This window comes from Chiloscyllium plagiosum, chromosome 23 (genome assembly GCF_004010195.1).
Source record: "Chiloscyllium plagiosum isolate BGI_BamShark_2017 chromosome 23, ASM401019v2, whole genome shotgun sequence".
NCBI classification, from domain to species: domain Eukaryota; kingdom Metazoa; phylum Chordata; class Chondrichthyes; order Orectolobiformes; family Hemiscylliidae; genus Chiloscyllium; species Chiloscyllium plagiosum.
In genome coordinates, this window is record NC_057732.1 from 57,400,673 (window position 1) to 57,418,377 (window position 17,705).

Consider the following 17,705-nt stretch of genomic DNA (forward strand, 5'->3'; position numbering starts at 1 on the left):
AACAGGAAGACAGCTAATGATCCGTATCCATGAACACCAACTAGCCACGAAACGAAACGACCAGCTATCCTTAGTAGCCACACACGCAGATGACAAGCAACATGAGTTCGACTGGGAAAACACTACTATTATAGGACAAGCCAAACAGAGAACAGCCAGGGAATTCCTAGAGGCATGGCACTCATCCACAGATTCAATCAATAAGCACATTGACCTGGACCCAATATACTGACCACTGCCACGGACAGCTGGAACTGACAACCGGAAGTGGCAGAGACAAACCACTATTCATGCCGGAGGAAACATCACAGAAGCGCTTCACAGGAGGCTCCCAAGCACTGAGGATGTCACCTAGACAGGAGACGAAACGTCTGCAACACAAATTCCCAGTGTACGGTATTAGTCCACATAGTTAAAGATGGATGTAAATGAACTGGAAGCAGTTCAGAGAAGACTTAGAATCACAGAATTATAGAATTACACAGTACAGATGGAGGCCATTCAGCCCATCATGTCTGTATTGGCCCATTACCAGATCTTGGGTGCGTTGCCTTACAAGGAAAGGTTGGACAGGCAAAGCTTGTATCTGCTGGAGTTTAGACAAGTGAGAGGTAAATTGATTGAAACATATAATAACTTGGGGGGGATGTGGAAGGGATATTTCCACTTTTGGCAGAATCTGGACTAACAGTCATTTTTTTGAAAATAAGGATCACCTCTTTAAAACATAAATTAGGCAAAGTATTTTCTCTCAGAGGATTTAGAGTCTTTGGAACTCCTTTCCTGAGAAGGTGATGGGATCAGAATTCTTGAACATTTTTTAAAGCAGAGGTAGGTAAATTTTTGTTAAGTGAAGGGTTGATGGGATAGATGAGGATATGGATGTGAAGTCAAAATCAAATCAGCCAAGACACTATTAAATGCTGGAAAAGGCCCAAGGGGCAGAATAGTCTCCTGCTCCTGACCTAATGATAATATGCTTGGCATGTCCTGGGCTTTCCCATTATTGAGGATGGAGTATCTGCAAAGCCCTCTGCTCCAGTTAATCGCTTAGTTGCACACCATCAGTCTTGGCTGGATGTCACGGAATGCAAAACTTTAATCTGAACCATTGACTGCTTGCTGCATGCTGCTTCCACTGTTTGACAGTCCTGTGTTCTGTTTTTACTGTTTTGCAAGTATTTTGTCATCCACAATTCTGAAACTTAACTTGCACACCAAGATCTAAATCATCCATATATATCAGGAAAAGCAAGGCGCCCAATATCAACCCCTGGGTAACTCCACCAAAATCCTTCTTACAGCCTGAAAAATAGCTATTAACCATTACTCTGTTCCCCATCCCTCAATGTTGTGACAAAATTGTTGCTGTAACCTTTTATTCCATGAGATATAATTTTCCTCACAAGTTTAGTGTGACACTTTATCATGTGCCTTTTGGTAAGTACACCACAATAACAATCCTCAACAAATAAAAGCAAAGTATTATGGATTCTAAAGATCTGAATTATGAACAGAAATTGTTCGATGAACTCAGCAAATCTAGCAGCATCTATGAAGACAGAAACAGTGTTAACATTTGAGTCCAATATAATTCCACTCCAGAAGTGAAGGAGGCAACATATTCATTTAATGCCTCAGCCATGCTTCTTGCTTCTATATGTAAATGCATTTTTTGGTCCCTCATCAGCCCTATTCCTCTTTTACCACTCCTTTACTGTTAATATGCTTATCAAAGTTCCTGGGACTGTCTTTTCTCATAATACCTTTTTGTTTCTCATATGTGCCTTTTCACTTTCCTTCTGACTTTCTTTTTCATTTTGGCTCTTGATTATATTTACTCCATGATACTTGTTACAACCCGAAGATCCCTCTGTTCCTCCACACCGCCAAGAATCCTGCCTTTAACCCTATATTCTGCATTCAAATTCGATCTTCCAAAGTGAGTCACTTCACACTTTTCCAGGTTGAACACCATCTGCCACTTATCAGCCCAGTTCTGCATCCTGTCAATGTCCCGTTGTAATCTACAACAGCCCTCCACACTATCCACCATTCCACCAACCTTCATATCATTGACAAACTTACCAACTCATCCTTTCATTTCCTCATTCAAGTCATTTATAAAAATCACAGAGAGCAGAGGTCCCAGAACAGACCCCTACAGAACACCAGTGGTCACCAAGCTCCAGGCTGAATATTACCATCTACTACCACCCTATGATCTCGTCTTTGATCTTAGCCCATTATTCAACTAATGTTATTCCCAATAACCTTTGATTCCAATCTATTAAGCCCAACTCTGCTCTTACTCCATTGAATCCACTCTCCAACAGTTGATTTTTCACACTCTTATCTGACCAATGTAATTTTCCACCGTCATCTTAAATACAAAATAATTCACCCTGTCATTTGATCTCCTTTTCCTACTTCATTCCAAACATCCAGGCAGAGTAATGTTTGTTGGATTGGATATATAATATCGTGGAAAATTCTCCTGAACAAAACCTAGGACTCCCTGCCCTTCATTGCCCCTTATGCTACCACTATCCCAGTCTATCTATGAGTCTCCCATTATAACATCCCTATGACATTTACACCTTTCTGTAATGAATCTCTTGCAATAATTAGTTTTTTAACTGCTTCTGTAACTATCTACAATAAATAATATAGAAATAAAGCTATTACCAAAGTTTAAGTGGCTTTAGTCCCGTTACAGTTAAGCACTTGCTTTAGCTTATGGTTTTTACTGGAAATACAAACAGCAACTGGCCTTAAAACATACTAGGAGCTCTTGCATACTGTTAGATAATCATTCAGCTGTTACCTGGAAATTCATCATCGTTCTCTTTCTTGTCTTTGTTGTTATTGCTGTTCTCATTGCTTTGCTTAACTTTTTCTGAAATTATAACAACCATATAATTAGAGGCACTTCAGCAATTGCTGGACAAGCGCATGGACAGCAGTAAATTGTAGGTTAGGTTAGGTTGTTCTTAGATTAAGATAAATGTTCTGCACAACATTGTGGGCCAAAGGGCCTGTACTGTTCTATGTATTATAGTCAGTACGAGAATCCTTCGGCAAACAAGTCCTTCACTGTATTACTAGGAGAAAGTGAGGACTGCAGATGCTGGAGATCAGAGTCGAAGAGTGTGGTGCTGGAAAAGCACAGCAGGTTAGGCAGCATTCAAGGAGCAGGAGAGTTGACGTTTCGAGCATAAGCCCTCAACCCTCACACTCCTCGACACTTCACTCTATTACTTCCTATATTAAAGAATTATTGTTTATGTGAACTTTATCCATTACCATCACCCCTTAAGATACTTTAGACAACATCAGTTTTTACAAGTATTTCAATTTATGAAACTTTATTTTCCCCTAGTTCATTCCTTTGGTGGCACAGCAGGAAAACATAACTGCAACAACAACTTGAATGCTGCTGAAAAGAAATTGGGAAGTTGAAGCCTTTTGTCTTGCATTCATTAGACTAGGGCACAAAATACACACTCGAGAAAAGCTACATATATTTAAACTGCCTGAGAAGGGGATACTGATATTGGTTGAGCCATCATTGGTGTGGAGATGGAGTACAGCAAGAACAGTTAACTGAATTCTCAGACTAAGCAGATAAAACCATAAAACAATTGAGCAGAAGGAGGTCATTCAGCTTATCAAGTCTGTTCCACCACTCAATAATCATGGCTGATTTGATCATCCTTAACTGCATTTTCCTGCCTTTTCCCAATAATCCTTGTTTCCCTAATTGATTAAAAATCTAGCTCTGCCCTGAATATATTTAATGACCCAGACAGCCTAACTCTAACTTTTCAATTTGTTGCCATGGGAATGCAGCAGAAATTGGATGTCTCTTTTTATGAGAAAGGTGCAATGTGTGCACAAATTCTTTTTGTCTACATTAATCAGGGTCCTATGTATTTATATGTACATATAGTTACTAGCCTATGCGAAGGCATTACACTGCATGTCTGATTGATGATCTTAAATTGTTTCCAGTGTAATTCTTAGCACAGTCTGGATTATTTAATAAATCACCTCTAATGGCAGATATACTTTTCTGAGGCTTACAAGTAGCTGGTTGAGCACAGTCAGCATGCTGCCTGCTCAATGGGTGTATGAATACCACTAGACTCCAGGATCAGACCACACTCATCAAAACAAACACAGACATATGTTGTTGAAGTAAAATGTAGAAAAATGAAGAATCCTTTTACTCATAAATATTTAACAAAGGATTCTTTCCAGAGTGAAAAAGAAAAGAGATAAAGTAAATCTTCATATATCAGTTGTAAAGTGTCATACACAAGTTGACTAGATAAAAGTTAACAACTTCAGCAAGTCTTTAACAAGAAGTTAAGGAATAATGTTAAATGATACAACATCACATAAGATTGGGAGGAACCTATACAGAGGGTTAACAAACACATTTGAAAAGCATGGGGAATGCGAACAATATAAAAATATGACCTTTTCATTGATGATTTGAGAAGTATTATAAACCATCAGATAATACTTTTCAAAAGATATTTTTTTCTCGCTGGGAGAAGGAATTTTACTCACATAGGACTTTAAGGTAAAAAGACTCCTTAAATGTTGATGGAAATTCAATTTTTTGGTATTCCAAGATATTTTTGTTATCCTTAGATATACTTAGATATTCTTGAATAGTTAAAATACAGTTTTATGTTATTTATATTAGATTTGGTATCACATTTTTGCACAGCAGTTTACATGTATGTTAATTTCAATTAATAAAATTGCAACATTAGTAAACTTTCTCTAAGTCTGTCTGTTACAACTTAATTACATCCTATTTCTTATTTTCTTTAAGTGGATTTCCTGAAGCGAGAAATCTCGACCTTTAAGATATCTGGGACACTTATAGCATGCCATAGTCTTACAAAATTAAGAAGGCTGTTTGGAGGAAGGTTTCATTCCTGGATAGATTTTTCCCCTTGCCAATGTTTGGGTGAATCCCATAGACTCAAGATTAAGTGTCTGTAGGCATGGGCAACTTATACGACAGAAGCAATTAGGGAAATACTCATCAAGTCATAGAGTCATTCAGCACAGAAACAGTCTCTTTAGTCCTTTACATTCATATTGACGAGGTTTGCGAAACTAAACAAGTCCCATTTGTCTGTGTGCCGTCCATAATCCTCTCTTTCCTATTCACATACCTATCCAAATAGCTTTTATATGTTGTAACTGTATGGGCATCTATTACTTCCTCTTGCAATTCATTCCACATATGCACCACCCTCTGTGTGAAAAGGTTGCCCCTCAGGCCTCTTGTCTTTCCCCTCAGACCTTAAACATATGCCCTTTAGTTTGAACTCCACTACCATGGGGAAAGGGCACTTGCTAGTCACCCTATCTATGCCCCTCATGATTTTATAAACCTCTATAAGATCACCCCGCAACCTCCTACACTCCAGTGAAATAAGTCCCAGCCTATCCAGCCTCTCCTTTTCACTCCAATCCCAAAAGTATCCCTTTAAATCTGCAGCCTCTCCATTTTAATAATATCCTTCTGATAGCAGGGTGACCAGAACTGTACACTGTATTCCAAAAGTGGATTCACCAATGTCTTGTACAGGTGCAACATGACATTCAAACTTCTATACTCAATGCTCTGCTCAATGAAGGTATATGCCAAACACCTTCTTCACCACCCTCTCTACCTGTGACAACACTTTCAAAGAACTATATACCTGAACCCCAAGACCTACCATTAACTGTGTAAGTCCCACCCTGATTTGTCTTACCAAAATGCAACACCTCACATTTATCTGTATTAAACTCCATCTACCACTCCTCACCCATTGGCCCAGCTGATCAAGATCCTGATTTAATTAGTTTTAAATAAGAGTTGAAAGCCATGAATCACTTCACTATGATGAAGCAATATTGCTATACTTTGAAATCCATTGTGGGGTCAAATAAGGCTATATTCTGGCCCTGACACTTTGGAATATTCTTTACTTTGCTGCTGCCATATACAAAGAATGTCTAGAATACCACAATTGATGGAAAGCTGTTCAGCCTTAATCACCTAAGATCCAAGACAAAGGGGGTCAAGATATCATCAGAGGCTATGGTGATGCTATACTAACAGTTAATACAGTCACAACAGCTAAAGGACTAAATATCATGATTGTCGAGAATTTTATTTTAACTGTCAGCATCGTAAGATGCCCCTTGCCCACCAGGGTGGCACGGTGACTCAGTACTTAGCACTGCTGCCTCATAGCACCAGAGACCAGTGTTCACTTCTAGCCTTGGGCAACTCTATGTGGAGTTTGCACATTTTTCATGTCAGCGTGGGTTTCTGCTGAGTTCTCCAGTTTCCTCCCACAGTCCAAAGATGTGCAGGCTAGGTGGATTGGCCATGGGACATGTGGGGTAATGGGAATAGGGTAGGGGCCTGGGTCTCTTTGGGATGCTCTTTGGAGGATTATTGAAATCTCGTTGGGCAAATGGCCTCTTTCTGCACTGTAGGGATTCTATGGTTCTAAAACAAATGTCACACTGAGGAAGAACTTCTTCGCCCAAAGAGTTGTGAATCTGTAGAATTCCCTGTCCAGTGAAGCATTTGAGGTTACCTCGTTGAATGTTTTTAAGGCAATGATCGATTTTTGAATAGTAAAGGAATTAAGAGTTATGATGAGTGAGTAGGTAAATGGAGGTGACTCCACAAAAAGACCTTGTGGAGCAGGTTCGAGGGAACAGGTGGCCTACTCCTGCTCCTATATTTTATGTTATTTTCTTATATTGCTATACCACCATCAATTAGCATTGATAATGTGATGCTGGATTTTTTGATATTTTCACATACTTAGGCTTCACAATCACCAGCATGCCATTGTCTTTATTATTTGCTCACAGGATTTGGGCATCACTGGCTTAGCCAGCATTCATTTCCCTTCGTTAATCACTCTTGAGAGGGTGGTGGTGGTGAGCTACCTTCTTGAAGCACACAAGTCTTTGGCAGTAGGTGCAGCCACAGTGCTATTTCAAAGATATTTCCAGGATATTGGGCGGCACGGTGGCACAGTGGTTAGTACTGCTGCCTCACAGCGCCAGAGACCTGGGTTCAGTTCCCGCCTCAGGCGACACTCTGTGTGGAGTTTGCACATTCTCCCCGTGTCTGCGTAGGTTTCCTCTGGGTGCTCCAGTTTCCTCCCACAATCCAAAAATGTTAGGTTAGGCAAATTGGCCATGCTAAATTGCCTGTAGTGTTAGGTGAAGGGGTAAATGTAGGGGAATGGGTCTGGGTTGATTATGCTTCGGTGGGTGGGTGTGGACTTGTTGAGCCGAAGGGCCTGTTTCCACACTGTAAGTAATCTAAAAAAAAAATTGACTCAATAACATTGAAGAAATAGCAATATATTTCCAAGTTCCAAGTCAAGGAGGCATGGGGTGGTGGTGGTGTTCCCATGCATCTGCTGCCCTCGTCCTTCTAGGTGGTAGAGGTCTCAGTTTTGGAATGTGCTATTGAAAGAGCCTTGGTGATTTACTTATGTACATTTTGCAGATGGCGCATACTGCAGCTACTGTGCCTGACTGGTGAATAGAGTGAATGTTGAAAATGATTGATGAGGTGTCAGTTAAGCAGATTGTTTTGTACTAGATGCTGAAATCATCACAGAAATTGCAAAAGTTGCAGCTGTTAGTTTAAACTGTGTAATACAGTCTGGACCAGCAACCTGACTGAAAGCACCAAACTGCAATCTACCAAACCTTTCCTCAGTGGATTCCTCTACAATGTTGATACCTGGAATACATACTCAGAAATAGAAAAGGCTGATCTATTTCCACCTTTGTTGCCTCAGATGCACTCTCTGCATTGTTTGGCAGGACAAGGTGAGCAACTCAGAGGTCCTGAAATGAGCTAATTTCACCAGCATATATCAGTTTGCTAAGCTAATATTTGAACTGGCTTGGTCATGTTGATCAGGTGGACGATGGTTGCATACACAAAGACCTTCTGAACATCAAATTGACCACTGTGTCACAATCTCATGGCATCTATACCTCTGCTACAGAGTGGTGAATATTGACACTGACATACAATCAGAATGGGACTGCTGAACTACACAAGGCATTGGTTAACAAAGATTTGACCATCATAATGCAAATCATCATCTGACCAGAAATAAGGCTAATGGAACTAAATTTTTAAAAAAATTCTGGAGAAGCTCAGGAGGACTGGCAGTATCGGTGAAGAGAGAAACAGAATTAACGTTTTGAGTCTGATATGATTTTTCTTCAGAACTGCCAGTCTGAAGAAGTCATATTGGACTCAAAAACTTAATACTGTTTTTCTTTCCACAAAAGCTTATAAACCTGTTGAATTTCTCCAGCATTTTCTGTATTTGTATATGATATCCAGCATTTTGCTTTTACGTAAGACTGCTGCAATAATGTCTAGGATTGCAACATTTAAAAGGCATCTGGATGGGTATATAAATAGGAAGGGTTTGGAGGAATATGGATCAGGTGCTGGCAGATGGGACTAGATTGAGTTGGGATATCTGGTCAGCATGGACGAGTTGGACTGAAGGGTCTGTTTCTGTGCTGTACATCTTTATGACTCTATGACTCTAATGATTCTTTTGAACTTTACAAACACTACAGTCCCGCCTATGATCACCTTGGTACAATAATCCAACTTTGACTTGTGGGTGGCACAGTGGTTAGCACTGCTGCCTCACAGCGCCAGAGACCCGGGCTCAATTCCCACCTCAGGTGACTGACTGTGTGGAGTTTGCACATCCTCCCCGTGTCTGCGCCGGTTTCCTCCGGGTGCTCCGGTTTCCTCCCACAGTCCAAAAATGTGCAGATTAGGTGAATTGGCCATGCTAAATTGCCCGTAGTGTTAGGTGTAGGGGAATGGGTCTGGGTGGGTGCACTTTGGTGGGTCGGTGTGGACTTGTTGGGCCGAAGGACCTATTTCCACACTGTATGTCATCTAATCTATACTCGAATTAATGACTTTTCAAATTGTGCATTTATATTCAATGCCATTATAAAGAAGAATATTTTATGACCTTTTCGATCAGGACTTACACCTTTAAATATGTGTTTTTGTAGACTTCAATTTCACAGGCCTCAACTCTGAAAAGATTTTATTATGCAGGATCAATGCCCCTTCAATGTTTACTTTTTAAAAATGTGTTACCTCATATTATTTTGCATTTAACTATATGTGCTGTCTGCTACCAATTTGCTGACCTATCAATGCTCTCCTGAAAACTCTTGCCCTCATTGTCAGTTTGAATAGCTAAGAAAATAACAGATAACTTTAAGCTATAGTTCCTCACCTTTTTCTAAATCCTTGTTCTTGTCATTATTCCCATTGTTGTTGTTGTTGTTGCTGTTATTCCAACTGTTGTTGCTGACTACAGATTTAAAAAAAATATTATTTTGGTCAAGTCAATCTTGTAAAATAATAATGTAATCAACTTTAAACTCCGTAATATGGAAGGGTGAAATGACAACAAAATAAGCAAAAGTATAAAATGGATAAAAGTCTGATGAAATGTACAGGAATGATTCAGTGTGAATTTCCCTCACTTTGCTCCTCTGTAAGTAACAGAACTGAAATTTCAAACTTTTCTCAGCTGGAAATATCAAGACAATGTCTTTTTTTTCAATACCAAGGTAAAGTAACAAGACTTCTGTCTAAATACTAATAGTAAAAACTGTACAGTGATGCTCTCCTTGGCCCAATGGTGGATGGGCCAGTGTTGCAATTCAGTCACTGTCCCAGTTCTGGTGGGAACTGTATAATGACTCTCTGCTGTTTCAATGTCAGTGAGAATTGTATAGTGAATTTCTTTCTGTCTCAGTGTTGATAAACCCAGCAACTACCGACCAGTCAGTTTAATCTCAACAGTGGAAAAACTGTCAGAAACAATAAGTCGAAGAGTGTGGTGCTGGAAAAGCATAGCCAGTCAGGCAGCATTCGAGGAGCAGGAGAATCGATGTTTCAGGCATAAGCCCTTCATCAGGACTCTTCGACACTGACCTCCAGCATCTACAGTCCTCCCTTTCTCCTGTCAGAAACAATAAGTATTGAATCTCTACTGTGTGGAAGCTGACCATTCAGCCTATTGAGTCCACACTGGCCTTCTAAAGAGAATCCCACTCAAATTCACCCCCTATCCTATCCCTGTAACCCTGCATTTTCAGTTTCTAATCCAGCTAGCCTGCACAGCTTTAGACTGTGGGAGGAAAGCCCCGCTGACACAGGGAGAATGTGAAAACTCCACACAGACAATCGCTCAAGGCTGGAATCAAAGCGGGGTCCCAGGCATTGTAAGGCTGCAGTGCTAACCACTGAGCCACCATACCACCCCAGAATACAATGGGAATAGTTATTTGGACAAGTGTAGATTAAATAAGGGAAGCTAACATCAATATAGTAAAGGCATGCCCAAAAATGAAAGGAAGAACTGAGGATGCTGAATCTCTAAAACAAAAACAGAAATTGCAGGAGAACACGGTCTGGAGAAGGGTCACTGGATATGAAACATTAACTCTGCTTTCTCTTCACAGATGTCATTCTCTTTGGAAGGGGTAACAGGAATGCATGTACTGGGCTAATGTTAAGATTCGTGGTAGTGCAGATGAGCAGAGGGATCTTGGTGTCCGGGTACATAGATCCTTGAAAGTTGCCACCCAGGTTGATTGGGTTGTTAAGAAGGCATGCGGTGTGTTTGCTTTTATTGGTTGAGGGATTGAGTTTCGAAACCATAAGGTCATGCTGCAGCTGTACAAAACTCTGGTGTGGCAGCACTTGGAGTATTGCATATAGTTCTGGTCACCGCATTATAGGAAGGATATGGAAGATTTGGAAAGGGTTCAAATGAGATTTACCAGGATGTTGCCTGGTATGGAGGGGAGGTCTTGCGAGGAAAGCCTGAGGGACCTGAGGCTGTTTTCTTTGGAGAGAAGAAGGTTGAGAGGTGACTTAATTGAGACATACAAGATAATCAGAGGGTTAGATTGGGTGGACAGTGAGAGCCTTTTTCCTTGGATGGCAATGGCTAGCATAAGAGGACATAGCTTTAAATTGAGGGATGTTAGATATAGGACAGATGTCGGAGGTAGTTTCTTTACTCAGAGAGTAGCAGGGCAGTGGGAGGCACTGCCTGCAACAGTAGTAGACATGCCAACTTTAAGGACATTTAAATGGTCACTGGATAGGCATACGGACGAGAATGGAATAGACTGGTTTCACAGGTCGGTGCAACATCAAGAGTCAAAAGGCCTGTACTACACTGTAATGTTCTATGTTGTCAGACCTGCTGAGTTTCTCCAGCAATTTCTATTGAAGGCATACCATTTGTTTGAGTTTTTTGCCAAAACAATTCTGCCAAAATGAATCACTTCACATAAGACCATAAGATATAGGACTATGTACTACTGTATATACCTCAGTAATAGTCAATTATTTTTTACTACTTTTTAAGGTTAAATTCATGGGGTCGACTGTTACATGGATGCTACTTTTGAGGGGCTGAAATACAAGCCCATCAAAATTTATATAATTGCATTAGCAGATGTCCAATTGATTTCTAAATGAAAACAAAATGAATTACGGTAGTTCTGAAAACCTGGAGTGGAACACAACCTCAGTGCTTGGGAGCCTCCGTGAAGCACTTCTGTGATCTTTCCTCCGGCATTTATAGTGGTTTGAATCTATCGCTTCCGGTTGTGAGTTCCAGCTGTACTCTGCAGTGGCCGGTATATTGGGTCCAAATCAATGTGCTTGTTGATTGAATCTGTGGATGAGTGCCATGCCTGCAAGAATTCCCTGGTTGTTCTCTGTTTGGCTTGTCCTATAATAGTAGTGTTGTCCCAATCAAATTCATGTTGCTTGTCATCTGCGACACGCCCAGCTATCCTTAGTAGCCACACATGCAGATGACAAGCAACATGAATTCGACTGGGACAACACTACTATTATAGGACAAGCCAAACAGAGAACAGCCAGGGAATTCCTGCAGGCATGGCACTCATCCACAGATCCAATCAATAAGCACATCGATCTGGACCCATTATACCGGCCACTGCAGCGTACAGCTGGAACTGACAACTGGAAGCGACAGATTCAAACCATTACAAATGCCGGAGGAAAGATCACAGAAGTGCTTCACAGGAGGCTCCCAAGCACTGAGGATGTCACCTAGACAGGGGACGAAACGTCTGCAACACAAATTCCCAGCTCGGCGAACAGAACCACAACAAATATTAGAGATACTGGCTCTATAATGCCTCACTCGGTATGAAGAAGTACTATACTCAAGGACTTTTCATGTGTAAACAAATAATGACCTGGGGATAGGATATTGGGGTTATTTCAAAAATAGTGATAGATTTTAAGACAGCATAGACAAGCTGGTTGCATATGCAAACATATCAGATTAAATACCATATGAACTCAAGTAATAGCCGATCTCATGTAAAGTCCAGCCCCTATTTTTGGTAAAATAACCTGGAATTTTCCATATATCTCATGTAAAAGTGAACGCTAGTTCTTCACAGATAACAGTTAAACATTTATGAGTCAGTGTGCCAGCCATCACGTCCCAGTCCAGCTTTCCAGTATGCCAGTTGTTCCGCTCTGTTCCCGGTCTTCCAGTCTGCTGGCTGTTGTGTTCCACTCCGCGTTTTCAGAACTACTGTAATTCATTTTATTTTCATTTAGAAATCAATTGGACATCTGCTAATGCAATTATATAAATTTTGACGGGCTTGAATTTCAGCCCCTCAAAAGTAGCATCCATGTAACAGTCGACCCCATGAATTTAACCTTAAAAAGTAGTAAAAAATAATTGACTATTACTGAGGTATATACAGTAGTACATAGTCCTATATCTTATGGTCTTATGTGAAGTGATTCATTTTGGCAGAATTGTTTTGGCAAAAAACTCAAACAAATTGAACATGGTATGCCTTTAATAGAAATTGCTGGAGAAACTCAGCAGGTCTGACAACATAGAACATTACAGTGTAGTACAGGCCTTTTGACTCTTGATGTTGCATCGACCTGTGAAACCAGTCTATTCCATTCTCGTCCATATGCCTATCCAATGACCATTTAAATGTCCTTAAAGTTGGCATGTCTACTACTGTTGCAGGCAGTGCCTCCCACTGCCCTGCTACTCTCTGAGTAAAGAAACTACCTCCGACATCTGTCCTAAATCTAACACCCCTCAATTTAAAGCTATGTCCCCTCATGCTAGCCAGATGGGTGCAGTGATTATACCGGGTCAGTCAGGTGTACCTAATAGAATATGAGTTCCCTGATTGTGGCTTTTAGTCTGAAAGAATCAGGAGCCCTGGCTGACAGATATAAACAGGACTGTCGGACTTCCTGTTCACTCTGAGACTTGGCTCTGCGACAGCTGGATTAGTGTCAAGGTCTCTCCATTGTAAATAAAGGATGACTTGGTGACGGGGATACCAGCCCCTATGAAGTTTTTTTATCGATATTTTTATTGAAAACTTAACATGTTTTTACAAGTTTACAAATAAAAAAATACAAGTACAAACACTAATATACAATTAAATCTTAAATAAATAATAGCCAAAACCTGTCAAACAAAAAGAAGAGATACAGAGAAGAAAACGAAAAAGACAAAACTCAACTAACTACTAATCTAACTTATAACTAACCAGCATGCATGATCAAATATCTTACATTACTCAAGAGAAAAAAGAAGGATAACATAGTAATTAACTAGTGAAGTACATGCTCTGAATGAGTTAACATCAAGTTGTAACAAAACCTGTATTCATGCGGAAATCCTCTCCCAAGGAGCCCCGGACCAGCCAGAACCATTACCTCAACTAGATGAAAGCCCTTGATAGAATGGCCAAAATATCTGCAACTATGTAATTCAAGAAGGGCTGCAATATTTTATAGAATAATTCAGTTTTTTGGTGCACCATATTTGTAAGGAAGTCAAGGGGAATACATTCCTTGATTAATCTGTGCCAATTCGGAAGTCCTGGAGGGCCCTCAGCCACCCAGTTTACTAAGATATTTTTCCTTGCACAGAAGGAGAGAATGGAAAATAATTTCCTCCTGTGCACATCTAGAGAAGGTAAGCTCAAGAAGCCCAGAAGAAAAGATACTGGATCTACTGTAATTTCTGTTCCCAGGATTTCTGCCAGGGCATTTACTACTTTGGTCCAGTATTTGCGAATCTTATGGCATGTCCATAAGCAGTGTGTAAGAGTGCTCACCTCTATTTTACATTTGGAACACATTGGAGATGCTTCTGCCCTAAATTTTGCAAATCATTCCGGTGCCAGATGGGCCCTATGAAGTACCTTTAACTGAATGGCCTGGGTTCTGTAACAAATGGAGATTTTTCTGGCATTTTCCCAGATGTCATTCCACATTTCTGTAGAAATTTCCAGCCCCAAATTCTGATCCCATGTTCTAAGCAGACGGTCCATATCTTCCAACACTTCTTCATGTAATAAATGACAACGAGTGCTGATCGAGGGTACACCCATTGGCCACAACACTCTACATTCTCTATCTGATTTATAGAGACTATCTAATAGCGTAGTCTTCTTCTGTATGTAATCTCGAAAATGGAAGTATCGAAAGAGGTCTCCATTGGGTAATCCAAATTTCTGATGCAGCTGTTCAAAAAGACATCAGGACCCCATCCTCAAATAGATCCCCAAAACAGGAGATACCCCTGGATCTCCAGGATTTGAAAGTGGCATCTGTGAGCCCCGGTTGAAAACCCCATGCCCCCACTATAGGAGTATAGGGGGATGTTTTATGTGAATTACCCTTGTTTTGCCGAATTATATTCCAAGCTTTAATTGTGTTTAGTACTATAGGATTTTTAACAGTGGTCCATAATGATTTTCATCTTATTTCAAAATAGGAGGTTAATAAGAGGGCACTTAACTTGAGAAGCCTTAATGTCCAGCCAGATTGATTGTGGGTCAGATGAGACCAATCAGCTATGTAGCTTAACAAGGAACTTAACTGATACTTCCTAAAGTCTGGAAAATCCAGCCCTCCCTTTGCCTGTGGAAGCTGTAGCTCCCTTAACTTAATGAGAACCCAGCCAACCATACAATTTGCGCAGTACCGGATTCGGCAGCATCACCGGGAGCATTCTCATAGGGTATAAGAAACAGGGCAAGACATTCATTTTAATTAGGGCTATTTTACCTAGCCAGGAAATTGGAAGGTCTACCCAACGTTGAAGGTCCTGCCTTATCCTTTCCAATACATGGCCTTGTATAGCTGGCCAAATACTGGGGTGATAAAAATGCCTAAGTATAAGAAACCCTCCAGAGACCACCAAAAGGGGAAGTGGGATCCATCCAATAAATAGAATATACTAGCGAGGCCACCCATCGGCATGGCCTCTGATTTTGAAAAATGAATTTTGTAGCCTGAAAATGCACTAAATGTATTATTAACTTGGATTAAGCGAGGCACTGACATCAGAGGATTACTAAGAAAAAGGAGAACATCATCTGCATAAAGGGTAATTTTATGTTTACCTGTACCAACCCATTATACTAGAGTCAGCCCGTATAGCTTCCGCTAGTGGCTCAATTATTAGCGTGAATAGCAACGGTGAGAGGGGACATCCCTAACGGCAGCTCCTACCCACACTGAAGCTATCCGAGCCTAATCCGTTGGTGATCACAACTGTTTTGGGATCATTATACAGTGTTGAGACCCATTTGGCAAATACCTTTCCAACACCAAACCTTTCCAATGTATAGAACAGGTATGACCATTCAACCCTGCCAAATGCCTTCTCCACGTCCAATGAGACTACTATTCCCGGTATTTTTTCTGATGACAGACTTGAATCACATTCAAGACCCTTCTAATATTATTAGATGATCTACGGCCCTTGATAAACCCTGTCTGGTCCTCTTTTATGATATATGGCAGTACCCTCTCTAGCCTCAATGCTAATGATTTAGAAAGAAGTTTAAAATCTACATTTAGCAAGGATATTAGTCTGTATGATGCATAATCTTCTGGGTCACCGAGTATGAAATGATCAGAACTCACACATAAGCTTTAATAGTCTCCCACATCATTGACGGATTACTAGCCGTACCTGAATTAATTTCCAAGAAAGTTTTAAATTCTTGACAAGACCCTTCTAATATTATTAGATGATCTACGGCCCTTGATAAACCCTGTCTGGTCCTCTTTTATGATATATGGCAGTACCCTCTCTAGCCTCAATGCTAATGTTTTAGAAAGAAGTTTAAAATCTACATTTAGCAAGGATATTAGTCTGTATGATGCATAATCTTCTGGGTCCTTTCCTTTTTGAGAATAAGGGAGATATTCGCCACTTTCAGCAAAAGCGGGAGGCAGCCCTGACTATATGAGTAGTTATACATGTCCATAAGTGGGCCAGCTAATACTCCTCTAAACTCTTTGTAAAATTCAACCTGAAAGCCATCTGGGCCAGGTGCCTTACCACTCTGAAGCTGCCTGATTGCGTCAGATATTTCCTGGGTTGTTAGGGGAGCATTCAGGACCGACAACTATTCCGGGGTTAAGTCCGGAAAGGCCAGGCTTTTAAAAAAGGACTGCATCCTCCTGGCTCTATCTTCACAATCCTGTGATTTATATAACTCAGAATAAAACTTTCTGAAGATTGTGTTGATACTTTTGTGATCATGAGTCAGAGTACCAGCACTTTCCTTGATAGCCGTGATAGCTTGAGGGGCCTTTTTTTTTCCCTTGCGAGAAATGTTAAGAATCTACCAGGTTTATCGCCAAATTCATATAATCTTTGTTTTGTAAATAATATTTCCCTCTTTGCTGTTTGGGTGAGCGCGGTATTCAGAGCTGTCCTAAGGGCCATAATCTTTTGTAATTTGGCAATAGAAGGTCTGTCAATGTAAGCTGTTTCAGCTGCTTTTAAGCGAGCCTCAAGTAGATGCTGTTGTTCTCCCTTTAATTTTTTCTGGGTCACCGAGTATGAAATGATCAGAACTCACACATAAGCTTTAATAGTCTCCCACATCATTGACGGATTACTAGCCGTACCTGAATTAATTTCCAAGAAAGTTTTAAATTCTTGAGAAAAATATTTTACAAATTTACTATCCTTCATTAAGAAGGAATCCATACTCCAATGTCGGGGATGCCTCAATTGTTCCTAGCCTTGATTTCCTGAAGAAGGGCTTATGCCCGGAACGTCGATTCTCCTGATCCCTGGATGCTGCCTGACCTGCTGCGCTGTTCCAGCAACACATTTTCAGCTCTGATCTCCAGCATCTGCAGACCTCACTTTCTCCTCATTGATTTCCATATATACAGCAGCGTGATCTGAAATTATTATATTACCTATTTTGCAGGATGATATGGAATTTTAAAAAGTCGAGGGGGCAAAAAACATGTCAATTCTAGTGTGACATTTATGTGGATTAGAGTAAAAAGAAAAATCTCTGCCTTGCGGGTGGAGGCACCTCCACACATCTACTAATCCTAATTCTTTATTCAAATCCGCCAATTGTCTGGATCTGGGGGATACACCCGCAGTACTCTTGGGTATCCTGTCTATTTCCAGGTCTATAATGCAATTAAAGTCTCCCCCTATAATTGTAGACGAGCACCGAGAGCCACCAGTTTGGAGAAGTCTTCCGTTATAAATTTG

The 17,705-nt window shown here is 40.5% G+C and overlaps 1 protein-coding gene across 3 annotated transcripts in view; it reads right to left on the minus strand.

The window, feature by feature from the left end:
* Positions 1-17,705, minus strand: part of LOC122561888 (integrin alpha-E-like) — a 354,449-nt gene that overhangs the window by 237,195 nt on the left and 99,549 nt on the right. For all 3 annotated transcript variants that reach the window (XR_006315137.1, XM_043714220.1, XM_043714221.1), the window contains 2 exons: positions 9,345-9,422; positions 2,828-2,899 (listed from right to left, as the gene is read on the minus strand). Coding sequence is in view for 2 of the 3 variants with exons in the window: in XM_043714220.1 (XP_043570155.1) it covers positions 2,828-2,899; positions 9,345-9,422 (150 nt within the window). In the remaining variant the exon portion in view is untranslated. The remainder of the gene's footprint in view (positions 1-2,827; positions 2,900-9,344; positions 9,423-17,705) is intronic.